General features: G+C 39.0%; 1 protein-coding gene across 1 annotated transcript in view; it reads right to left on the bottom strand.

Annotated features, from left to right (window-relative positions):
* LOC139725979 (MYCBP-associated protein-like) overlaps positions 1-24,722 on the bottom strand; it is a 33,721-nt gene extending 8,999 nt beyond the window's left edge. Inside the window, exons 1-15 of the mRNA XM_071637062.1 lie at positions 24,587-24,722; positions 16,657-16,842; positions 15,591-15,754; positions 12,568-12,736; positions 11,535-11,641; positions 10,829-11,000; positions 10,069-10,188; positions 8,108-8,171; positions 7,364-7,446; positions 5,761-5,882; positions 4,817-4,944; positions 3,244-3,472; positions 1,803-2,066; positions 895-1,041; positions 37-150 (exon numbers count right to left, since the gene is read on the bottom strand). Of these exons, the coding sequence (XP_071493163.1) occupies positions 37-150; positions 895-1,041; positions 1,803-2,066; positions 3,244-3,472; positions 4,817-4,944; positions 5,761-5,882; positions 7,364-7,446; positions 8,108-8,171; positions 10,069-10,188; positions 10,829-11,000; positions 11,535-11,641; positions 12,568-12,736; positions 15,591-15,754; positions 16,657-16,842; positions 24,587-24,722 (2,205 nt within the window). The remainder of the gene's footprint in view (positions 1-36; positions 151-894; positions 1,042-1,802; positions 2,067-3,243; positions 3,473-4,816; positions 4,945-5,760; positions 5,883-7,363; positions 7,447-8,107; positions 8,172-10,068; positions 10,189-10,828; positions 11,001-11,534; positions 11,642-12,567; positions 12,737-15,590; positions 15,755-16,656; positions 16,843-24,586) is intronic.
* Positions 24,723-27,343: the final 2,621 nt, after the last annotated feature.

The raw sequence follows: 27,343 nt of genomic DNA, 5'->3' as shown, positions 1-27,343 counted from the left end.
CTAATTGACAGTTTCTAATTGTGTGGTAGTACTAACCTCTTTCATCTTGGCCACATCGAGATCCCACTCCACCCCTTCTCTCTCCTCCTCTGGGTACTGTTCAACATAGAGCTGCCTCAGCTGGCTCACCACCTCATTGGAGAAGTGTAACTGTAGGGATAGACAGATAGATAGATAGATAGATAGATAGATAGATAGATGTAGATAGATAGATGGTTAGATAGATAGACAGATGGATAGATAGACATAATAGATAGATAGATAAATAAATAGAGAGATAAAGATAGATAGATGGATAGATAGATGGACAGATGGATAGATAGATAAATGGACAGATAAATAGATAGACAATCAGATAGATAGATACATACTTACATAGATACATAAAAAGACAAAAATACCATGAATATATACATATATATCTACACATAAACATAAACTTATACATTGTACTTTATTTCCTTCCAACAAAAGGTAATACATAATGCAAAGTATTACATTTGACAATTCATAATGTTAAACAATTTGTAAGAAGTGCAGGTCATAACGCAGTACATGTATAATACAAAATATCTGTACGGTATATTTTGTTCACATTTGCTAGTCCTGAAGCAAATAAGTGAATTTGCTGTCGTAATGCATACCAGCCATCGTTTACTGTAATATATGCTGCCAAAACTGTAAACCGCTGTAGCAGCGGTTAACAATTTTAAGTGTAGCAGCGGTTAACAGTTTTAAGTGCTTGCCCAATTGTCATGATCGTCCACGAAATAAAAAAAAAAACAAAAAAAAAAAAAACACATGCAATATCTATCTTACTCACACAAGGGTGAAAAATTACTCAAGCAAAAATTGCCACTTCTATGACAATGGATTAAATCAATCTATCCTCACCCCTGGATTAAGTCTCTCAAAGACCTCCTCATTGGTGATGTAGGCATCGACAGGGGAGGGGACTCTGTCTGGGGTCCGCACCCCGTCCACCAACTCATCCAGGATTCGACGGACCGCCACCTGTGCCTGCTTAGCAAACAGCTCATTCTATGTATCAAGAACAGAGAGATACATGGATTAGGGACATATGTGAAGAGAGAGAGAGAAAAAAAAAAAATTCCATCTACCTTCACTTACAGAAAATAACATCATATTATTAATTGATCATTTCAAGTATGGAAGAGAAATTTGGAGTACAACATCAAAAGTAGATGAAAAATAACCAGGACAGCCATATGTATGATGTTAGTGAAATACTACTATTTTTCTTTATACCATTATCATCTTATAATGGTGATTTACAGACTTACAGACATATTTTGTTTTTTTCTTATCACCTTGTTACAAACTACTAAAATTTCAATAATCCCAAACAACTATAAATTTCATCATATTCATATACCTGCCAACCCTAAAATTTAAGAAATAGGAATCACTGATAGAAAATAATGCAAAAAAAAAAAAAAATCACCCATCTCCCATACCTTACTGTTAGCAGGTTTTGACGAAAATAGGAACACAAGTTAGAATTAAGCTTCTTCTTTCCCAAGAAATAGGAATGTTTCTATTACATTGGAAAACTTAGCAGGTATGCATTTATTAATCCTGCTTTTGTGTAGAAGTAACATCCATTCAACCTTAACCATACCCTTCCCCCATCCTCCTTTGTAGAGGGGGGACCATTAACCTCAATTTCCCTCTGCTGCTTGAGGTTCTTGTCCCGAAGGCTCATGCCCCTTAGGGTGATCTATGTAAACCCCTTCACCCTTAATCACACTCTCCCTCCTTGTAGAGGGTGGACCATTTACCTCAATCTCCCTGCGCTGCTTGAGGTTCTTGTCCTCCTGAAGAGCCACGCCCCTCAAGGTGATCTGCAGCGCCCCACCCCCACAAACCACGGGGCGTGTCTCCAGCTGCCAGGTCTCGGAGAAGATTCCGGCGTTGGGCGACTTGAAGACGAAGGGGAAGCGGAGGCTCTCTCCTGGCAGTAGCACTCCACTGCTGGTGTTGAAGTAGAAGCGCTGGATGCGGGGCGTCGAACATCCCTCAAAGGGGTTCAGTTTAGGGATTTTCTGGAAGAAGGATGTTGGGAAATTGTGATTGTTTGCTATATTTGCACAGTAGACAAAGGTTTTCAATGCACATCCTAACTAACGATGAAAAGGAACTATAATGTATATCAATGGTAATGCTCTGTGAAGGTACTGTTAAGTACGAAAATGTTCAATCATTCCAAAATATTTGGCAATTTTCAGTGCTCCATCTTAGCAGCTTTTTTAGAATGTCTTTAAAGAACTTCCTTTTTTCTTTACAAGACAAAGGTCTCAAAAGGATGTGGGCTGACATGTCGCTGAACGTTACTAATGAAATGCTTTCAAAGCTTTATGATTATAGACAAAAGTACTGCAAATGGCACATCCACTGATTGGATTTTATGATGAATTAAAAGTTTTATTCCCATACTTCTTCTGGAAAACTGTACAGGATAAATTGTATATCATGCATCAGAGCTAAGTTGCAATTTGAGTATTTGAATGTATACAAGTGTATACAATACTGCCGTGCACAGAATGTCTTCATACACTCTGCGCTCTTCCCTATAAATGAAGAGTTGTATCGCAAAATGGGTTAAGCACCAGTTTTAAACATTTTTAAAGTTAGTTGATCATCAGATAGAGTGAAATAAAACCTTTCCAGTGATTTTTTTTTTTTCCACAAAGAAAATTTATTCATATAAACATTCAGGCACAAAATAAAATAATGTCACATGCAGTACATAAAGACAAATGATCGAAATTTGACAGGTAACTGCGAAACAATTAAATAATGTAGATACGATTCCAATTAATATTAGATACAAAACCTTTGGTTTTCTCAGACATATATTCGTCTACTTTCTTTGCTTGTTTTAAGAATTGACAAAATTGGCTAAAATGTAACGATTTCTTTTTATTTCTTACAAAAGATATGAAGTATTTTGCGTACAAATAAACCACGTTGTAACAATTTGGATTTTCTGTCGAACCGAGTATAAAGGAACTTTTAGTAATTTGAATTTTATTCTGTAACATAATTCCTTTCCAGTGATGCCTCACTTGTTATGCAAAAAGAAATTGTGATTAAATAAAAGTATCCCATGTTAAAATATTTTTTTAGATGCTTTAATAGCGAAGATCTCTAATTAAGAAGACTGGAAATAACTCCTTTCTGATCAAACTCTTCAGTTATTCCTTTTCCCCTCCTCCTCACCTTCCAGTCATAGTAGATGGTTGTCGTCCCTTCGTTGACCAGCTCCAGGTGAGAGGTGGTCCTGACACCAGCGAAGGCCTCAAAGGTCACCCTGGAGCTACAGGCCACCTGCCCCTTGTGGGAGGTGCTGTCCCCAGTCCAGCGGGCGGGGTAGCCGTTGAACTTTAAGGCGGGGCCCACGATGGGTTCGGGGATGGCCTCTTCCAGCATGGCTGGTTCATCAGGGTTCCTAGTTGACAGGTAAAAACAAGACTTATCTTTTAACCTTTAATCCGTTAAGGAGGGGCTGATTTTGCTATGACACACATTTCCCTTAGACACCTGCCCGAGTATACTCGGGACTAGTCTTCAACGGGTCAACGATACATAGACAGGCAGTTGACATATCACTGGAATACTTTCGAGTACTGATCAGCACAGATGAAAAAAAAAAAAAAATCTGTCAATGACTAGAAATCACATAATCTCACTGACCACTGTTGTATCACAATGGCCACCAATTGTGTAGGGTTGTCAAACTTGTTACACCTGATTGAGTTTGTCCAAATTTGAGTTGGCTGACGACATGCCATCCAAACAGCTTGGCAAGTCATGGCTAAGTGTGTTGGGAAACAAAATGTTTAAAGGTGCATGGTCCCGGTGTTTTAGTCAAATGCGTACGCGGGCGCACGGCGCAAGTTTCCTATAGAGACCTACAACTGTACGCTATCGACTCCTCTTTAGCGCTCACGCTTTGGCCCACTTCCCCGAGTCTGAAGAAGTCCGATCCACTGTAGTCAGTGGTCCGATCACAGTTCGGCTCATGATTCGGCTGAGGGGGATGACAGCTTTAGCAAATTTCTTTTGTGATGTCATAATAACAAGCACATATGCACGCACCTTGGCATTACTACAGACTGCGCGATGCGCAGAGAAGACAACGAAGGCAACGTTACTTAGCAACACCTACGCACTTTACTCTTGATTACAGCTCAACTTCTGGTAATCTTCGTATCAATGCTAAAGGTGATCGGCAGTATCATCAACAGCGCCCTCTACACTACCGGGACTATGCCCCTTTAAAATCACTGCATACAAGAGGGGGACAATGAGACCCCTTGGTTGTTGGTTTGGTCATTTGTTTGTCTCTTTTTCTTTGCACTGACACTGAATCACAAAATTACTCAATCTGCGATGGCTGTCGTGACCACCAGGTACACAGCTACAGAGTAGCGCGTATTACAATTCACACATAAAAATAGCTGCTAATGTGGCTATTAAACAAAGTGACTTACTTACTTATCCATCCACTCAAAGCATGATACCATTTTGTCACTGTTGTCACATCACTGTGCGCGCTGCCTTTACGCAATTATTTTGGGAATCGGGAAATGCTTCTGTTGTTCTTATCATGTCTCTTTGTCTCCCATTTAAAAGTTTGGTCAGTTTTTGATGATAAAACCTGAACACAAAACCAGTGCATAAAGTTGGCTCATTGATGCTTGCCTCGCTTCGCTCGTACTGGGTATTGCGCTTTGAGAGCGCAGATATAAACAAGTGGCCTTGCTAACAGGCTACTGCTAATGTGACTCACTCGTTGGCATCTCCTCCTCTGCCGACCCTAAAGGCCCCCTTCTGGTCCCCAGTGGAGGGGCGGGTCCAAACATCCAGTTTCTTCTCCTTGGGCTTATTAGAGCCAATCACCTGCAGGTTCTCAAGATCCTGAAATTAACAGGGAGAGGAGGTATTTGTTTCTCAATAACTATTCATATGCACAAATTAACTCCACAATACAGGAGTTATTATCTTGATAAATCAATCATTAATTTGTTCAGAAAACAGGGTTCTGTTTGTACATGTGTACTGATTTATTTCATTTGGTCACTGAGGAAAATTATACATGCTCAACAGTGAAAATTTGATCAAACTTGGCGAAAAATCATGCCAAGAAATTGTAAGTGTTGTTGATTTTCACAAAAACAAAATTATTGAACCGTCAATATGAATATGCAAATGATGGAGTTGATGATGTCATCACTTCACAACTTGCTGTATTCTGTAGTTTGTATACAATTCTCAATCGATGGAAAATTGTAAGGTGATGTCATCAACTCACACACTTACACATATAAGTATTTGCATCAACTGTTCCAGAACAGTCAATGATTAGCAAAACTTCACAATTTCATAACTTCTCTAATTTTTATCCAGTTTTGATCCAATTTTTACTGTAGTTCTTATAACATTTTACTCATTCTTTTCAGAGAAACTTTTAACTGGTCTCAAATCCTCCTCTAAATACCCCCCCCCCCCCCAATCCTCAGTGCCTTACCCAGGGGCACAACCACTGCTGCCAGAGGACCACTCATTGGTTTAAATTGGTCAAGTGAATATCTGCACATTCAGATAATTGGCACAGGTAGCCTGTCAGCAATGGTGAAAACTACAATGTATGATTATTGGTATGACAGCTGGGATAACTATAAGTTGCAATGATTACAAATCACAATATATATTGGAATCGTGGTTCAAACTCACCGGTTTGAATGGATCCAGGTCGTCCATGACGTGCTGGAGCTGCCTCTTGCGCTCCTTGAGGTATTGGGAGCGGTGCCAGGGGTAGTGGACTGGCGACGCCCTGCCTGGACCCCAGGCATTGCCTGACATGTGGAGAGGTTTACAAAGAATAAGATGTCATGGGACACTTGCAGGAGATGTCTGATTATTGGTCAAATTCTCTCTTTAATGATTGTGTTGTCCAAATCATGTACATGCCACAACCATGGCATATACACATGCACATTTTTCATATATATATATATATATATATATATATATACATATATATATATATATATATATATATATATATATATATATATATATATATATATATATATATATATATATATATATATGTATATATATGTTTTGGGTTTTTTTTTTACATTCAAGCAGTTTACAATTTTACATCACATACTGCAGATGCTCATCATCATCAAATTTACCATGAAATACACTCACATCAATGTGAAATTTCTCTCATGCTTTTGAATGTTACCTCTGCCAACATCATTGATGGAAATAAAAATGCACACGAGAAATTCAATATTTGTGAAGTGCAGACTTTAACTTCAATGTATGCAGTATAAATATCTAGAAAAAAAAGTGTTCCATCTATATATTGCCTTGATAGTTATGCTTTGCTTTGTTACAACCAATGGAAATCTATGCTGATGTTAATTCTCCTGATGTAAAGAATGTATCTGTGTCAGCTGGATCTGAAACCAGGATCAAGAAAACTCTCCTGGGGCAGCTAACACCGAAACTTGTTGAGGCATCAATGACCTCCATGCAAGATGCTCTGTTAGAAATCATTCATAAATTTGAATATATCTCTTTGTAGGATCTTTAACACTTTTTGTGCCAGTTGGACTTTGGACAATTTGTACAATTAATGCTATGGGGTTTCCTGTGCTAATCAACACTCAAAGAATACAAGGGGTTAGACAAGTAACCAGATTTACTACCCCAGTGGCACACTTTGATTCACAAGTTCTCTCCTGCCCTGGGAACTGTTTCACTAAGACCTAAAATCAATCCTTAGTTCAATTAAACTGATCTTAGGGACAATTTTGGGATTAGCCATTACTTGTCAGACAACTGTTTCACCAAGGTACCTATAAACAATGTATTGGGCCCACCTTATCACATTTTTCGAATTCATCTTGCGTGTCTACAATCGCAAACTGCGTTTCATAAACAACTTTGCGATTGATTACAAGTAAAGCTTAATCTACAGAGAGTTACACTTGACTTTTCTTGAAATAAAGCTTACAAATCGTAAGTGTCCTTATGAAACAGAACTCAAACTCAAACTCTATATTGAATTTACGCTCCATTCACTGAGTTACGTTCAATAAATCGAGGGTAAGATGAACTGCTACTCTTTATGACACAGGCCCCTGATATGAATCTGTCCCAACTATGGGTTCATTACTTGGCTCCTTATGGTTCCCATTTTAGTTAAAACGGGGCCCTGATTATACATGCATGATGAATCAGTGACCATAGCATCAATATTATGTTGTATCTAAGTTTTCAAGTCTTCAAATTATTGCTCTCTTGTGTTTGGACTTACCCATCTCCTTCTTAACCATCTTGGGATGACCGATGTGCTCCGGAGGAGGTGGGTAGCCCCTCTCCGTCTGGGTCAGCGTCATACTGAAAGAGGCAAGGTTGTCATGGAGTAAGATCAAATTTACTGATGCTGGTGGTACACATGTGTATCTCACTCATGGTTCTAAAACATTTGCTCTTGCCACAATTGCTCCCGTGAAATATCTGCATGCTAAACCATACATAAATCTACCCACAAACATTTAACCCTAATCCTAACCGTATTCCTACTCCCCACATCAAACTTAACCTAAAACCCTACCATAATCCTAAACCTAACCCTAAGTCTGTGGAGAAAATAAGACCAGATCAATTGTCGCGGGAGCAAATGTCGTGTCAACCTCACTCACACCATCCGATCCAACATCTTGTCACTGCAATCAATCCCTTATGTGTAAGTGTTACTTGTCTTTTTCTTCCTTTTTTCAAAGATATTATCTCACCCTCTAATAAAAAGAGAATAAAAAAAAAATAGTTACTGTCAAAAGTGCAATAAGGAGACTGTTATATTAAGTGTATTCCTATGATGTCATAAAGATATTGCAATCAATCTCTTGATGCATCATTTACCACTTTTCTGCTTTTCTTTTTGTTTTGTTCTTTGTTTTATAGTAGTGATGATTTTGCTGTTGGTGTGTTAGGTTTTATGAGAGATCTGAGTTGAGAGGAGAGAAGAAGAAATGATGAAATAAACGAGATGACTCACTGCATTCCTGAAAGGTCGTCACCGATCCGTTCTTGCTGCTTCCAGAACTCACTGCCAACTCGGTCTACGGAGAAAAAAAAAATGTCAACATATTACAAATACCAAATGTAAAGCACAGTACTGATTTAGCCTTAGTGTCAGTGACTTTCTGGGTCTCAGCTGTTGAATCATAACAGTTGCAAAATCAATCAATCATGGTGATCTATTCAATAAATCAAAGTCTCAACCAAAGATTGATACTGCAATATGTAGACTGAATAAGTTTCCTTGCATTCAAATCAATTAAAATATGTCAAAATTACAAACTAGGAATATTGTGGAAGTTAAAGTAATTGACATTGTATACATATCAACACACAGCAGATTACCAAACCAAAGGCATTATATAGTATCTATAGTTCCTCTTGGAAAAATCAATATAACATTGCAACAGCAAAGTTCCAAAGAGACACATTAATGATCCTTGCATACTAGACCGCCATTTATTTTTTACCGATCTTAAGGCCTTATATAGTATATAGTTCCTCTTGGAAAAAATCAATATAACATTGCAACAGCAAAGTTCTAAAGAGACACATTAATGATCCTTGCATACCAGACCTCCATTTACAACAAGATGAATCTACTGTACTATAAAACATCAATTTAACTTTAATTACATCTCATACAACAATCCCACTTCCTCCTGCAAAGCACTAAATCTGTCAATCATTCATCAACCAGCCACTTGACATTTCAACTGCATTCATTGAACATTGATTTATTACTTCTACCCAAGCCATGGCCTTGTCAGTGATTAGTCCTGTACAGTTGTGACGCTCCAGTAATTTCTTGATCATCATTGCTATTACGCTCATAGTTTTTATTGCTATTCAAACTCCAATGGAATGTCATCTGTCGTTAAAGGTAGGGGATACCTTTTACAGACCTCCCAAAATGCAGCAAAACATTAAATATGAACCTCAGGGGACTTTTTAGGCCACTGCTGAGAAATTTGGAAGTCAACAGTTATCTACAATTTGAATAATGCACAAAACTCAACTACTCAGTAGTTCTGTGTGTCAGCCACACTTAAGCCTTTTTGTTGCAGTCTTCTGTATTTTTTATCTATAAACACAAATCCAAAAGTATAAGAGCTGATGTAATAACATATAGAGTGTGTGGCAAGAATGTATACTAGAAATGTTTGTAAGTTTTGATGAATTTTCTTCACAAAATATACATGATGGACACACATGCAGTGCATGGGTGTGCAAAGGTAGCCTAGTAATGTACTGGAATTTACGGCGAGCCCCGAAAAAAATTCAATTCAAAATCTAACAGTCAGTAAAAATGTACTAAATGTTACCTTCCACTTTCAATACTTTATGGGAGTTTCTAAAATGATACTCTCTTCAACATACCACTGTATTTATACAACTCTTCATTTAAGGCATGCAAATGGGATTCCCTACCTTTAAAACTCAACAAACAATTTGACAAGTTTATATTAAGAACACTTCATAATTTATGCAAGACTGCTGACATTGACACATCGAAATGGGGGGGGGGGGTGGTTTCTAAAGAGCAATCAGGGTGATATTTGTGTGTTACGTCAGATGCATCTCAATCGGCAAAAGTAATTCTAAAGTCAAGTCAAGGGAGCGTTTGTTTGTATTTCATGCCAGGGTATGAAGAGATCTTTTCAATTTTTGTGGGAGCTTCCTGCAGAATCAGGGAGACTTGTCAACTGTGTCTTTGGCAAAGAAAAGAAGAAATTATCAAACTCTGATAAGAATTCAGGAAGTTACCAAATTTCACACACAGAAAAAAATAAAGGTTTTGAATAATCGATATAAATATGAAAATAAGTGACTTCATGACCTTATCATCTCCCACCTTGTCACAAAGTTTGCAAACAAAAACAAAATTTAAATATTTTTATACTTAGTATATACTTATGCTTATTACACAGTACTTACATCCCTTGCCATAGTCCACAGCCGGGATAGACCTGTCAATCAAGTAGCGCTGCTCCTGGGTCTCTCGGAACTCCTCTGCCTGGTTCATAACCAGCATCTCAGGTGGTTTTTGGAGCAGCTCTGGTTTGGAGGAAGCGATGGTGGGAGGGGAGGGGTTGGGGAGATAGACAAGGGTATACATTTAGTCATAGCTTTGATAGGAGTCTAGCATTACACGGTACAGTACTTCAGCCCTCTTTTCGTTCTCGTTGCTGAAAAGCTGTTTGGACTTCCTAGCATCATAGACCATTTGTCTATTATTGTATCCTTGTTCCTCTTCCTTGGCTGAAATTGATAGGACTGAGATGCTAGCATCCTCTTTGAATTACAGCAACAAAAAGACACTGCAGGGAAACAGGAAAGCTATGCTCAGTCTACGGGAATGTGCATTCAGTGTCTTTTGTTAATCATATTAGTGCTTTAGCAATGATTGACAGATAATGTCATCAACAGAATCTTGGTTTGGATTTTTTTTTTTTGCTGGTGTAACCAAGTAGTAAAAAACAACAGCTGAAAAATTATTATAAAATATACCCTGTATGGCACATATCAACATATCTTTTTGCCACACAAGTGATGATTAGAGTATTATGACTCAATAGAAGTCAACATGCATTTCCACTGAACAATTCCTTTAAAGAGGCAAAGAAATGAAAAAAAAAGAAGAACAAAGATGACTGTTCACTGAGGTAGAGGAAACAATATATAATGATGAACTCACTCGAGATGTAGCCCTGTGTCTTCTTCCTTTCGATCATCTTTTGGTGCCAGTTCATCAGGGCCCTGTTCTCATCCATGAAGGGGTCCCGGGGCTTGGGCACCACCTTCTTGCTATACTCCGGCTTGACAGCTGGGGTCCGTGGGCGGGGCTCTATGGGGTGGTCCTCGGCCATCTGGTATGACAGTGAAATACAGAATATATTCCATAAAGCAATGCCACCAACAGCGGTTGTAAAAGAGGCTGATTATGCCAAAGGAAGAATCCATATTGTGTACTCTAGGGTTGATACCACATGTAACACTGGTAGCAGGGAAGTGGAGACATTCAAATTAATTATTTGTGGGGATCATCTACTGTAAAAGCTGGTTTTTGTTTTTTTTTGCATACAGATATTTTTGCGAATGAGGAGGTCACAGACATTTTTGTGAGATGTTGTTTTCGCGACCCAACAGTGATTCGCGAAATTTGAGAAAATTAAGCCCTAGCTCACAAAGATAACAGCTTTGACAGTAATTGCTTATATTTGACTGCTGGTTTTTGTCAAAATTTTGGGATACTAAAGTATGATTAAATACCACTGGCTACTGTTATGTTGAATGTGTAGGTTTTAAGCCCAAAGGTGTAGATGAAGGTAGAGGATAAAGTAGAGAATATCTCCTATTAATGGTGTTAGTGTTCCATGTTTGGTGTTAAGTGTTCAGTGTACCTCGACATGGCCTCTGTCAACCGCCTCCTTCTTGAAGTCGTCCACAGTACCAAGGATGCTATGGGGCACGATGTTACCTGTCGAGTCAAACCGTGGCCCTTCACAACCTGTAGTGTGACCACATTGGAATAGGAAGGACATCAGGGGTAAGAAAGAAAGTGAAATAGAATATATTGACTGATCTCATATTAGCAGATAATGACACAAAGACAATCATCCACACACATGTATTCTAAAATGATATTAGATATCTGCCATCATCTTGTTTTCAGCTCCCTACAGGATATATCTACATCCATACCTATACATAGTACAAATGTATCTCATTAAGTGAATCATGTAGACAGTTTGTATCTATTATGATGCGGTGTCAAGCCATCTCCCAACATCACAGTAAAATCTGAGTTAGCGTGAAGTTTGCATGAATTTTTCTTGTTTTCTGCAATTCTCTCCGCTGCAAAGTAAAATGAGGCATAGCCCCTGTATGCATGACTTAATGCTGACAGAAAATTTGGTATCAAAATGTAACAAGAGTGTACTTACGTTGTAAGTAACATTACGTTTTTGTATAATCTTTCCATGTTTTGAGCACATAATAACACTATGCACCCTATGTCATGCGCAATATATAGTCTGTACATGTAAGCACTGTTGATGATGATGATAATGACGATGATGATGATGGTGATGATGATGATGATTATTATTATCATTATTAAAATATTACAATTTTCAAACTGACACTTTCAATAAGGATAGCACTGACATCAAAACTGAGAAACAGTAAAACCAAAAACGTTCGTGTGCATGAAACTTTTGTGAATTTTGCGTGGGGCAAAGATTCATGAAAGTAAAGTGCACACAACGCATTGAATGCCAGTGGTGATTTGTGAAAGTTTCATGCCGTAAAAAAGACTGTCCGCTCCAATTCATAAAAGTTTCGAATATTTCTGGTTGTATGCTACTGTCTGTGCTGATTAAATATGGAATTTCATGAAGGATAGTCTCACAAAATGGGCGTGTCCCAACATACCATGGAAGTTGTCCTTCATGAGGGGGGCATTGGGCGGGGCTGGTTTGGCGATCAGGATGGGCTTGGTCTTGGGTTTGTCCAGCTCTGACTGGGGCTTCATCTTCCTCACTGTCACCTTGACGGAGCTGGGGCGCACCTTGGGTGACTGGGGAGGCTTTGGAGCTCGCATCTAGAGGGGATGAATGGTCAAGAATCAACCTTAAACTTCTCTGGTCCCATCGCATAAAAAGATATCAATATCACAGTCATCATAACTACAAAGTTGATACAAGTGACAGTGTTCTCTCTATGACTGCAGCGGCAGATTCAGAGGGGAGGTAGACCGGGCGTGCGCCCCCTTTTTATTTGGTATTGAAACAAAAGAAATAAAAAGTTAAAAAATGAGATGAAACCCAAAAGTAGCGCTAGAAATATTGTTTGCGCCCCCCCCCCTCCCCCCCCCCCCCCTTACGGAATTCCTGGATCCACCCCTGGACTGTGTTAAGACATTCAGATCACTGTCTGAGCTCATGAGCTTTGATAAATGAAGATAACATTATTAAGCTATAAACAGAGACTGGTATATTCTATTAAAACTGTTGCTTCTTACAATTTGGTGGTAGCGTGAAATTTGGAAAGGCTATAGCTTCCAACAAGTACCGATGACATTTGTTGATAATGAAGAGAGAAATCCAGAAGAGAAATATAGTATACAAATATATCAGGCCTGAGAGGCTCTGGTTGAAACTATGCGCATGAGGTGACTTCAGTAGCACTATTTTCTGAGGGGCGCAGCCCCGAAGAAAATAGTGCTACTGAAGTCACCGAAGGCACATAGTTTCAACCGGTGCCTCGAAAAATTGGCCTGGTATATTTGTTTTATATCCCTCCCAATGAATTTAAGAGTATTCGACTGCTGGTATTCTGTAATTTACCCCCCTTTTTAGGGCATCTTTCTTTACTCTTTTCAAGAAGATTGACAAGTCATTCACGCTCGGGAAGAAAGCAGTTCAGCAGGAGGGCAGCGCGTACGCGTACTATGAAGAGACAACTGCGCGCTCAGCCGCTAAAGTGTACTCGGTGCATTGCTGTACAACGTACTAGTACTGGTAAACATGCGCAAACTGCAAACTCACTACGCGCTTCATACATGCAATACGCCCACTAGTATCCGATCTGTCAACAAGTACGTACGTTGGTGCCGCCGGTGATGTGCGTGCTCGAGCTGATCAACGATGTGACCGTGACTGTGAGCTGCAGTTGATTGTGTTTTCTGTCGTCTTTCTAGCTGTCTGTACATGAATATGGACTACCATTTCCTGTTAAAAATGCAAGTATACATTGTAAATTTGGATAGCATTCCCCAGCGAGTCTAAGGTTAGATTAGGCACTGGAAAAATTCTAGCAGTTAAAAGCATCGAGTGCCACTGTAAATTCGTGTGATTCGTGTTCTAACGTACGGTAAACAGCTAACATTAGACTCTAACTCGTTTATAGACACTCTATAAAATAATTATTAGGATGAGATTACGGTAACTAGGGTCTACTGTTAAACAGGTAGAACTAACGACCATAACGCTAGGCTTAACTAGATCTAACTTGCGCTAACGTTAGAAATAATGGCATAAAGCAGGCCTAGGCCTACTATCTACTGCAGTTTGTCAACATCATTTGGGTGGGTCACTCCCCAAAATTAGACAGTCCTACAGTATACACTGGGATATAGGCATAGACACTACCCCAAATCTAGCATACCGTAGTTAGGGGATCATACTTTCTCATACATTGCACCAAATCATTTGAACGATCTTCTAATATATTGTATAATCTCTACGAGTCACGACAAGCATCTTCAAAACCAGGGCCAAATGAGGCCTAACCAACGTTAATAGATATTAGAATAGATCTAGGCCTACGGTACGTCGAAGAGCCCTACCTTGCTTATCGTTGTTGTCTAATTATAGATCTACGATATCGCCTACTCTGTTGTAACGTAATACAATGCCATGATCATCTTTTTAGGTACAATGAGGGCTTTATAAGAGTCTCTCTGAGTCTCTCTAAACGTTACACGTATTGAGTGTATGCGTGCCTTGTGGTTCTCGCGAAGTGAAGGCGCCGCGATACCCATTCATTTGTACATGAAATCTCTCGCGAAGCGAAGGTGCTGCGATACCCATTCATTTACACGTGAAATATTTCGCGTCGCGACGCGAAGCAAAAAAGGCGCGAAAATCACCAGCGTGGTATAGTTTTTACCATTTCCCTAGGGAGTATAGTCATTTGTATGGTAGAATTATGTTTTGTTGTTTACAGTGCTCTCGACCAATCAGAGGACGAGAAGCAATTTGTGAGGGATATAAAAAGTGATATTCCTTTGGTATTACTAGCTACAGATGTATCCACCCTTTTCATCTCGGCCAGCTCCTAAGGATCAATAAAAAAGATGAGGTTAAAACAAAGAAATTTACAGAAGAAGGATAATAATGGCAGAATCTACAGGAAAAGATAATGAAGATAGAAAGGAGCAAAATATAGAGCAAGAAGAAAAAAAAGAAGTAGAATGAGGAATAAGGGAAAGATAACAAAGAAAAGGACACACAAGAAGATGAGAAAGAGAGAATGTATCCTTACTATAAGTTTTTAACATTATTTTCTTTGTATAAATTTACATGCATCATTTTTGTCACCGAATAAAGTGAAATTTACGTTTATATACAATGTATTATTTCATTGTGAAAAAACAAAATAAATTTGAACTGAACTGAACTGAGAAAATAAAGTCCTTTTAATATGTCTAGTTGTCCCCATTCCCTTCTTCTCAACTTGGCAAACTCCTAATGGTCAATGAAGAAGATGAGGTTATAATGAAGAAATTTACAGAAGATGATAGTGAAGACAGGAGAAAAAAAATTACGAGGAACAGGAAAGAGATGTAATAAGAGGAATAATGACACGATAATGAAGAAAGAGACCAAGAAGATGAAAGAAAAAAGAGAGAAAGGGATTGTCATTTGATATCTCTAGCTGTCTCCCCTTCTCACCTTGGCCAGCTCCTGAGGGTCAATGGCCAGAGCCTGGATGTCCTCTCCATTGATGACCTGCTTACTGGGTGGGATCACCTCTTCCTCAATCAGGCTCTGGGAGTTGTTGGGGCTCACTGCCTTCTCGGGGGTACCCTCCCTGCGGTTCTTACTCCTCAGCTTATCTGAAGATATAAATGGGAAAAAGAAAATGTATAAAAATCTAGAAAAGCACTTGGAGAGTGCAGACCTCCGACAAGCAGCTCATTCTCACCCATACATGCATGTTGCAAACCGCCCAATTTCCAAATATAGAAGCCTTATGTTTATGTCATCAGCTTTGAGCTGCGCGGTGCCTTGCCCAAGTAGAGCATGTGCTTTAGTGAATGTATATGCAAACCCCAAATATGCCCAGCTTGAACGCCCAAGTTCACTGACCCTGTTAGTCAAAAGATCAAAAATCCTTCAAAACTTAATAAAATTCCAGGATCACTTTCAAAATATAAACATCTGTCCCTCATGTCACTATCAACTTTTCCTGCATGTTTTTGCCAAATCTGTTCTCAACTTTTTGAGTTTTATTTTGCACATACAGACAAACAAGTGCCAACAAAAACATAATCTCCTTCCTTGACAGAAGTAACAAAGAAATGACAATGGCTGATTTGTAGATTTCATTCTACTCTTGGAAAGTCAAGTGCAAAATTGCACACTAGATTGTCATTGACTTGTTGATGATAATAATGATGAGGCTTAAGGAAGAATGAGTGAATCTGGCTAGGGTCCCAATTAGGGTCATCAATGCAAGAATCCAAAGCCCCACTGACCATCATTGACGTGAAAACGCTTTGTGGTATCAAAACTATTGTGTGTTTGCACACTTCTATTGCACATTCCATGAAAATAAAAACATGCAAAAAAGAGTTCTTTTCTACTTTATACATAGAGTATGACTCTAAAAAAAAAGAAAATACATGACAAACAATCCTGAACTACTGGATCTTAAAGAAAAAAAAACTACAATAGCTTTTAATAGAATAATTAACCAATATGACAAAAGACATCCAATTAAGCCAGTTCTACTGACTTGCACCGACAAACTGCACAATGTGGGTGTTGATGGAGGAGCTGTTGCGGCTCTTCCTGGATGTGGTTCCCGTAGTAATGGAGGAGATGCTGTTGATAGAGGAAGACCGGGAGGGACTGAGACGGACTGGGGACTTCTGACGTTTGGTCGAGCGATCCACCTTGGGGTCAGATTTTGATTTGCTGTCTGCCATGGTTTTTGTTTTTACAGATCAAAAGACAGCCTAATGCGGAGCACGGTTTTGATAAGAAGTTTTGCAGCTGCTCAGCAATTCAGTGACATTGATAAATCAACCAGAAACTCAACATTTGGATGTTGATAGTTTGAAGTAGTCTTCCTGGACTCCACATGTGCACAGAATGTCTTGCCATCCACTTGTGTCTAGGATCCTGGCTATATTCATTAAACTACACAACAATGAGCTGAATGATACTTGTAAGCACAGCTTCCATTTCATGTTAAAGCCATGTTGTCAAGCTGTTAACTGTATCCTCCACTGCCCACAGAGGCACCAAAATCCTTTGAATCAGGAATCACTCAATGTGTAGAAGCAACAGATGTCCTCTCAAATCAAGCTGTTGTCCCGCCTGACTGCATCTTCAACATGATACTGGAGTTACGGTAGGACACAAAATCTTCATACTCCATCATCTTGTCATTCCCAAAGTGGTTCTTGTGACTCCTGAATACTTGTAATAAAAACTCTTGTTGCATGTGAGTCTTTGGAGTGCGCACTCCATGATCCCTGTGATGAGTTAAAATGTGCACCTTATCCACCCTTTCGTGATAAATCTTCGCAGAATTCTAGACTGGTCTTAATGAGACAAGTGGTGAAATGAAGACACTGAAGTATGCTGATGAAGGACCGTTGAGTTGGTACCAGTTGTAGCTGATACACACACACCAAGGATATGCAAACATCAAGTTGTCTTGTAATCCCGCAGAAACCTTTTCATGGACTGTCTGCAATATTGTGTCTTCGTCTTCCCTTGGAGTGGGCCGAGCCTTGTCTCTATGATACAGGCACAGAGTAAATAGGGCGGCCTCTGAGCCTTTTGGCAAATCGGGTGTAGAAAAGCACATCAGTAGCATAGAAACAATGCCCAGAGGTGTCTCTCCGTCCCTCTCCCTTTGTTTCTCTCTGCAAACAAGACATCCGCTTTGCTTTGTATCCACTTTGGAGGGATCATTCGGAACATCTCAGACCTTTGAAAAGCTAGCATCTCCAGGAAACATGTTATGGTGCTGTTCTCTGGGGCTTGTGGAAAGATCCTCTCACAATGTTGATCAACTATCAATGTGCATCAGCCTCCTTCCTCAACTCAGTTTAAGTTCTTAAAAAGAATTTACTTTCTTTTCTGTGACAGGTCCCTGTGAAATTATCACATCTCTGAAGAAACATTTGAGAGTTCAACACTCATCAGTAGTTTCTGCAGGCAGGAGAGCCTACATGTTACATTTTAGTTTCTAGCAGGCATAACACTTGAACAGCGTCCATTGTCTGATGATGGCGAAAGTATTTCACTTGTGATCCTTGATGACACAACAGCTACATGCACCAATGACACAGTCAAGTCAAATGCTGAATCTGCTATACAGTATACACGTGTAGATCTTAGGCAGTGGCAAAATTGAGTTTACTTTACACAGCTCAGTAAAACAGATCCCGGGCAAACTGGAAAAAGTGTCTGCAATGAGATTCATCTGCAGCCATGAAAGCCTGTTCAGCAAATATTGTGTTTGTTCCAAGTTGAAGGAGACTCTAATAATTCCACACACATCCTAACACATCTCTGAGCACTACAACATTCGTTCATCCTCTTATGTATGAGTTAATATCGACTACGCTAAGTGTCTCCTATTCCCACTTGTGGGGCAAAGCCTGAGAGTGCCCAGCTGAAAACGGCAAGATAGGAAAATAATATGGTAGATCACTGTTCTCATTACGACTTTGATTTTTGCGCAGTAAACAGCCAATGGTACTCGACACAGGTTAATGATACTCTAAACATTTTGCCATTGACTCCTCATTGGACGTCAGCTAGTATTCATGGTGTTTGATTAGCTGCTAGGCAACTGGTTACAATAAACCGCAGATTTCATTACCCTGTAAGTGGATACCGCCTTGGATTAGCCTTTGCAGATACGTTAATGATTAGCTATATTACCTGGAATGTGCCTTGTTTTATAGTTTGCTTTAGGATGGACTGCAAAGGAACAAAATGTGTGTTGTTGTTTTTTTGGGGGGGGTGGAGGGGTAAGGGAGAAGGGAGTCAACGATAGGGCGAAACAAAATATTTATGTCTCATTTACAGCAAAGAACAGCTTGGCAGGGAGGTCAAATGCCTTACAATGTATACAGACCACATGATACTCCAAATTCATTGCCTCTTGCTGGGAAGATGACAGTGTGTGCATGTATCAGGCCTCTAAAACTGCATGAATACCAAGTCATCAAAGATCTATCAACACTGTAGAATTGATCATCAAAATGTGTAGGCTAACTACCGTGCATCTAGAAAATTATTTTGTCAACTGCATAATTACTAAAAATTCAACCTTTGTCCTTTTAACAACAAATTATCTGTATTACCCTCATATCTAAATGGATTCAATGTAACATACACTGAATGAAAGAAAGGCTTCCAAGCTGAGGCTATGAATCCAACCAAAGAACATTACAATGCACAAAAGTAGAAAGAAGAAAAAAATTGTATGAGTTTTAATCTCATCTACATGTTTGATTACACCCCTACTGCACCTGTACTGTGTGCCTCCATTTTTTTTTATGTTGTTTTGCTTTTTTCGTCACTACACAGGAGCTCCCTCTAAAAGTCAATACCGAACCTCCAGACAAACATGGCAGAGCGTAGGATTCCACGATGGAGGACGGGTGGATGGTTACTTGGTAAACTCTGGCTTCACTACGCAAACTTGCGCCTAACATGCTGTAAAGTGAGGATGTCTCCCTGAGCGGACAAGTGAAGAGGCCATAATGGCATTTCATGCAAATATGCACAGTGCCCTCAATAGGCACGGCAAAGAAAGGTTGATTCTGTCTTGACGGCACTCATTCAGAGTCGGAGGAAAGCCTAGGCTGGCTGTTCAGTATTTTGAGGACTATGAGGTCTCCTTCAAATGGAACCATGCATTGCCTGCCAGGCGAATGTGGGAATTCAAACAGCATGAACTAGAAGAAAACAAAAAAGAAGATAGACCCATATACATACATTATTGGCAGAAGACAAAATCTCAAGTTGTTTTTTTTTTTTTTTTAAGGGGGTTGGCAGATAGGTAATTGGCGGTTTGTTTTACAATTTGAAGTTACATACACAAATTATATGTCATAGCTATATAAGTACAGGTACATACTTGCATTTGCAAAAGAATGCCAATAAGCCAGCTCATATTCAGCTCATGTGCATTGGTACAATCAACTTTATTTTGGTTTTTTTCTCAGTTGTTTGGACACTTTTCTCATTTTCCACATAAAATAATGCATAAGCTTGGTAATAATTCATGAAATTCATGTTCAAACAATGAAAATGCGCCAGGTGACCAGGATGGGCCATCAATTAACGCTTTAACAGAAGCATCCATTAATTTGCTTTGTGTGTGTGTGTGTGTGTGTGTGTGTGTGTTGTTGTTGGTTTTTTGTTTGTTTGTTGTTGTTGTTTTCACTGGGTGCAATGACAAACTTGTTCTATTAATATTGCCAAATACTGTGCTTTAATGAACACTTTGTTGCTGCCAGGAGAATGTGGTAGCAAGCACCAATAAATATCACATGGGTAATAATTACACCACAGATCATACATGTGTACATACATGCATATCAGTAAATAAATAATTAAAAAAACCCCCTGTAAGTATTAATGATCTTTTTCTGCTCATGCATAAAGTGGAACTACGAACTACCTTATTGCATTACATAACTGAAAGAAGATAATATGCCTGAACTCTCATAAGGCCTTTTGGCACTTCTGTTTTTGTCCAGTTTTAATTGATTTACTGATTTTATATCTTTTTTTTTTTCAAGACTTTATTGTGCAGTCCTGCTCTCCTGTAACACAAATTGACTGCCAATTTTAAAAAAATAATAATAAAAAAAAAAGACAGGGATTGCATCCTAAGCTTACAAAGGTCATGACTATTCATGAATAACTTGTGCACATGTTCCCAAGTATGCCCAAGTTCATGTTTATAAAGGTGTATGCTCATGGATCAGCCCAGAGTATCTCCTACACACATAGCAAGCCTGCATGATTGGAAATATACGTACAAGTTGGACTACATGTACACGTGTAGGCAGACTGTGGGATGAAAAGAATACCCTCCACCCCCCCCCCCCCCACCCCCGACAAAAAGTACAGTTTGAGAAACAGAAAGACTATTCGTTCACAAATACCAACTATTAAAAGTATGTGTCTGTTCACATTGAACAGAGGAAGCTTAATTAGAATTTTCTACAGTTGCCTGTCCCACAATTTGTACAAAGATACTTTGTCAAATTTCTGCCTATTTTTTCAAAGTGTATTTTAAAAATGGTGCCGCTATTCAATACAGGGAAGGGCAAATGCTACTGGGCAATTCCGCGGTTAGTAACGTTACATTTGAACAAATTCAGATATTTGTTTTTACTACTAAATTACCATTTATTCATTTCAAGTCAAAATTATGTCAAAAACATGTTCATCCTTCCCAGGTTTATGATACAGAAAAGAATGAATACAATCCATGAAATATTAGAATTGCTATGGCAGCTTAAAGGGCAGGTTAGTAACGTTACGAAAAAAGGACATGACAAAAAAATCAATGTCTTGTAACAAAAAGTGTGCAAAAATTCAAGTTACTTCAAACAAAGTGTTGCATCAATTTTAATTATTGCATCATGACAAATGTTCACACAAAGTTTTTGAGCAGTTCGACCAATTATTTTTTAGCTAGACCCCCAAAAGCATGGTTAGTAACGTTACGGTTAGTAACGTTACATTTGTCCGGAGTAATTCCGCAGGTCATTTCACCCTTTCGTAATTGACAAAATGTCACATGACTTCTGGAGTATTTAAATGTATTCATCTTTTACCCATTAGCAAAACTTTGAGGAAAAAATTTCAAAGGAACCCACTGTAATTTGCATGTAAGTGAATTTCAGCATCCCCAGTCCCACATGTACATTTTAAATGATGGTTTTAGATCTCGCGAAATCAATAAATACGAAAAATAAAATCTACTGAATTTGAAAGACCTTAATGATTGGTGAACATCCATGGCATTAGTTGGTACCTAAATTAAAGAGTAAGATAAAGAGGCACATTTCTTTTATCCATGTCATGTCCACCTAACTGCGGAATTGCCCTACTGAATTTAGCTGCAGATGTCTGCAAACAATCCTATGCAATATACTGCAGTCGTAGCTGTGGTGTATCAGGGAGTAACATGCTTTAAAGTGACATAAAGTTCCTACCTGCAGCTCTGCCAACATGTATGGGAACCTTTAACTCTGCCATACGATATCCAGAGTAGATGCCAAGTTACCATGGAGATATGGGATCACCAACAACTTCTCAGATCCCGTGCTACTACGATCAGCACGAGCACTGACGGCATAGCGCAAGCAATGACAACTGGCTTCTCAAACTGCAGCATACAATGTAAACCCTCATGGGCTATTGACAGCTAAAACTGACAGGACTTCGAATGTCGCAGGGAGTGAATGTGTCGTCAATGTGCGATAATCTACACCCCTTCAGGGAATGTCACTCGTCAAGAAAAAAAAGGTAAAGGTTGAAGTCCCATCCCATTATGGCGGGATAAAGGAAGAAGCTGGGATAAATCAATAACATAAGTAGACATCAAAGCCACAACAACAGATTAAACACTTCATCTGGAGGGTAAGACGATGTTGCCTTTGTTGGAGGTGTTTAAAAGTGCCAAAAGGGTGGGGATCCTATTGTTTTCTAGGAAGAAGGGATGTAGCAGACATACAATGGAGAACAGCAGGTATGTTACATTGTTACATGGCAGCTTGGAGGTCAAATGCCATTGAAAGGGACAAAGCAAATAACATGAATAGTTAATTCTGAAATGGTGACAAAAGAGCTCTGTCAATGATATGACGTAAAAAAAAATGCATTTCTGACAGATCTGCTATTCATCATCCCGCCCACATCTTCAGTTCTGTTTATCATAATTACATGAAAACTAGGTGGCAAAAATGTAAACACGCAATGAGCATCACATAATGCATTGACATCATTTTGTGGAAAGTTCTTTTAAACGCATGTTTCCCTTTCAGCATTTTCTGGTAGCAGATTTGCATTTGTGGACGGAATGTGAAACATTTTGTAATACCTGTAGCTGTGAGACTTAAACTTCATAAATCTGCTACTCCTGTTTTTTGGTAATGAAGCTTGTACGGTTTAAGTTAACAATTTTGAGCGAGTAATTTTTTTGTGCTCAGCTGGGTAACACAAACTTTGCTTAACATATTTAACTGCAGAATCAACACATTCGATGTTACATTAAGTGTTTCATGATACAGGTGTACATGTATATCAAACAAAACATTTGTATGCTTTTATATTTGCACTAGTTTCTAGTCCCACGAAATGCTCCAAAATGTCCACACTGCAAATATTTCCACTTTTATTACATCCAGTCATGTGTACATACATGTAAATTATTGAAAAAGACATATATTCAAAGCCGTAAATTATTGAAAAAGACATATGTGACCCGCTACAACAAAATGATCCTAAAGTCGGGCGAGGTCGATTATTTGAAAACTGCATGACACAATTCCCTAATCTTTCTGCTTTAAATTGATATATAACACGTCTTATAAAAATAATCGGCTACGGAGATATCGATGTTTAAAAGAGAGCATGTCAAGACGTCTGGGAAATCACTGTTTCCAGAAAAGCGCCCTAAAAGTTCTCCTTGCGACGCAATCACAATCAAGAGACACGCAAGTTAGTATTCACCTCCGGACAATATAAGTTAAGCCCTAGCAACCCCCGAAATGCTCATTCAAACACAGCGTCGGCGGTCTCCTCACCGACCAATCAGTGACCAGGATGTCAGGAGAAGCGGCTAGGCATAGCGCAACCCGCCTGCACGCACCAGTCGACTGGGCAGTGTGCGAGCTTCACGCTTCGGTTAGCGGCAAGCAGCAAACTGACCAATGAGATCACTCTGGTCGTTGTTAGGGGCGGAGCCTACGTGTGGCGCTCAATCCAAATGTTCGAACCAGTTTCTGCTTCGTTGAAACGCCCAAAAAACATGGCCCAGAAAAACGCTATTTTTTGGTCTTTCCTTTCATCATTTTGCTTCAAAATTTCGACAGATGATAGAAGACATGTCAGACTCTAATAATATGTCAAATTCAGAAAATCGTAAGTTTTGACCAATTTTGATGCTCTAACTTCAAACTCGATTTTCACGGCTTCGACCGTGCGCAACTTTAGGACCATTTTGTTGTAGCGGGTCACATATATATTCAAAGCCGTAAATTATTGAAAAATACATATGTGCTTCTTCTTACTATATTTCATCTCAACGGTTCTCTCAGTAGATCTCTTTAGCATTTAAAAAAGACTTTAGGGCTTTGAATATATATATATATATATATATATTCAAAGCCCTAAAATCTTTTTTAAATGCTAAAGAGATCTACTGAGAGAACCGTTGAGATGAAATACAGTAAGAAGAAGTAGAAAAATATGGCAAATATCTCAAAAGAAAAGGAGTAAAAAAATAATCAACTTAATGCTTTGCTGTACCATCAAATGCCTTGATTACAAGAAGAAATTCAAACATTCTGATAAGATCATTCTGATGTTTAAAGAATACTGGTGATGTTGGTTTGGCATCCCTTCCTCCATATATATCAGCTAGAGTTTGGTGGATGTGACCATATTCCACTTACGGTGAGAGCTGCTGTGGCGTGACCGGCTTTCTACCGCTTCGTCGGTCTGTTTGATGAGGGAATGCTTGCGACTCCCTACGTGGTGCCCGACACTGCTCGACTTTCTGCTGCGATTCATCGCAAGAGATTGGGACATTCTTCGCCAAGACTCTGACTGTGCTTGTAGCACGTGACACGTACTACATTCCAAGTAGCATTCCTTCCTTTTGTTTTGTTTCTCTTTGCCAAATTTATCTATCTCGTGTCCACTTTTAAAGTCGAGTTCGCTATTTTGGTGCCTGTATACTCCAAGTGAGTCTTCCCTTCACCCCATTCCCTCCAGCACCTGGTTGGGAGTGGTACCGGACAGAGCTGCACAGAGCAGGCAGGTGCACCTCAGTATCATAAACAGCTAGCTATAATTCACTCCGCAGGAAACTATCAGAGCAGTCCGCCAAAGAGCTGAGCTCAATACCCATCTCACGTCCGGGGGAAGTCAACCTGTCAAAAAGGCTGCACACCTCACATTGACTGTTGCCATAGCGAGAGCCTCCACATTCATACGCACTCTATTATACCAATGTGAAAATATTGTGGGGAAGGGGGGGGGGGGGGGGGGGGGGTCAAAACTTCACCCGGCCTTTCACATCCCAGTTTCACAACAAATGCATAGTCCAATGAGGAGATGATATGTGTATGATTGATGTGCACTCAGTGGAAACACCAAAGAAATATTATTATGTATAGATTGACAAATAGGCAAAGTGCAATTTGAATGGTGCTTTGAAGTGGCGTCCACTCTCATGCACACACATTTAGGCCTGCAGACGATGGCCAAAAAGTGGCTTAAAAAAGGCTCAACTGGCAACTATCGTATAACAAGCAAATTTTAACCTTTTTAAAAAGTATACATCCTGACAATATCCCACATGAAATTTACCCAAAAATATCTAATCGGAACATGCTCAAATGACGTCATCAAAATGGCTTCTTAAGAACTGCAATTTTGCTAGAGTAATTGTAACTTCGACATCTCTAATAATATAAATCGAATATTTCGGAAAGGAAGTGATTCTAGCTACAGTAATGCTATTTCTCATGTACCTCAGGTCATCAGCCATCAAGTATGCTCATTTTCAGTTGAGCTGGTGAGTTGTATGCATACCAATAGCGTTTCTACAGCAACCTTACACTGACGTAGTCGAAATAAACACAAATTTTCATAATAATTTTCATAATTTTCATAATTTTCATTTAATTTGTTGAAATATAATAAGAATGTCTAAATATGTTTTTTTACGTGTCATGTTGGTTTCAGCCCAAACCAATTACCGTCTTAATCATGTGTTAATAGGGGGGGGGGGGGGGAATATAGTCATTGCCATGGTAACGCTTTCATGAAAAAAAAAAACCCTAAATGATAGAATGTAATTCTTTCTACGCAAATAGTTATAAATAAAGCTTAATAACTTTCAAATAAGTAGGTGCCCAATAAAAGTATCCAGTCATTAGATGACTCAACTCATTGTAAGGGTAACCATGGTCACCAAATGAAATTGTTTCCATGGCAACGAGAAAGAGCTTCGGAAACAGGTTTAGGCAATGGAATGAGAGTGCAATTTCAACATGTCTGTCAAGTGTCATTTTGCTTGTGTATTCTATTTATTAAAATATACTAATATGGATGTCACACTTGCGGTAAAGAACGGTGTGACAATCCGTATTGATTACTCAGTACAAGTACATTGCATTTCTTGGAAACAAACGTGCCCTTGCTATAAGGCACGACAGCATGTACGTTTGAAACACATTTTTATTCGCGTTATAAGATAATATATGTTTTCTATATTGCCAAGAGGATAAAGGGCATTTTTGGGGCACACGGCACCGGGTCGCCCTTCAATAAGCACCCTCTTTATCATGTAGATCTTGTAAGGTAAATCTTCTTCTATCATTTCGATGACTTTTCATTGATGTGAGAGTGTATTTGCTGCATTGCCGGACCTACTTGTAAAACTATTCACGTTAGAACAACTGTATTTGCGTTGCTAATATCCGTATTTTGTAATAAAGGCAGTGAGAGTAGGTGTAAATGTAGACACCTCCCTAAAGATTACCTTGAATGTTCACCTTTTTGACAATTTAGTTATTGAAGAGCAATACTTCCTCTAGTAATTGGTTGCATTATTGGATACAAAAGTGCCTTTGCTATACGGCACGATGGAATTTCGAAAACATGTACGTTTGGAACAGATATATATTTGCGTTATATGATATTATAATGTTTTCTATATTGAGGTGAGGGTGGGGTATTTTTGGCACATCCCGCACAGGGTTGCCGTTTAATGCGCACCTTCTTCACTGTACAGATCTTGTAAAGTTAAGTCTCTTCTATCATTTCCATTATTTCCCATCGATAAAAATTGTATTTGCTGTATTACCGGGACTACTTTTACAACCATTCACGCTAGATCAACGGTATTTGCGTTGCTAATATATGTGTTCTGTAACAAGAGGGCGTGAGGTCAGGTGTGAATTGGGACACTTCCCAAGGGATTAAGTTTGAATGTTCACCCTTTTGACAATGTAGTTATTGTAGAGCAATGTCTCCTCTATTAATAAGTTGCATTTCTTGGACACAAAAGTGCCTTTGCTATACGGCACGATGGCATTTTGAAGACATACACGTTTGGAACATATACATATTCGCATTATATGATTTTATATGTCTTATATATTGCCGTGAGGGTGGAATATTTTTTGGCACATACCACAGGG

Source organism: Diadema antillarum, unplaced genomic scaffold (genome assembly GCF_040938485.1).
Source record: "Diadema antillarum isolate AM-2024a unplaced genomic scaffold, OU_Dant_1.0 seq00000069_RagTag, whole genome shotgun sequence".
NCBI lineage: Eukaryota > Metazoa > Echinodermata > Echinoidea > Diadematoida > Diadematidae > Diadema > Diadema antillarum.
Note: the sequence above shows the minus strand (reverse complement) of the source record. Positions and strands in the feature narration are given on the sequence as shown.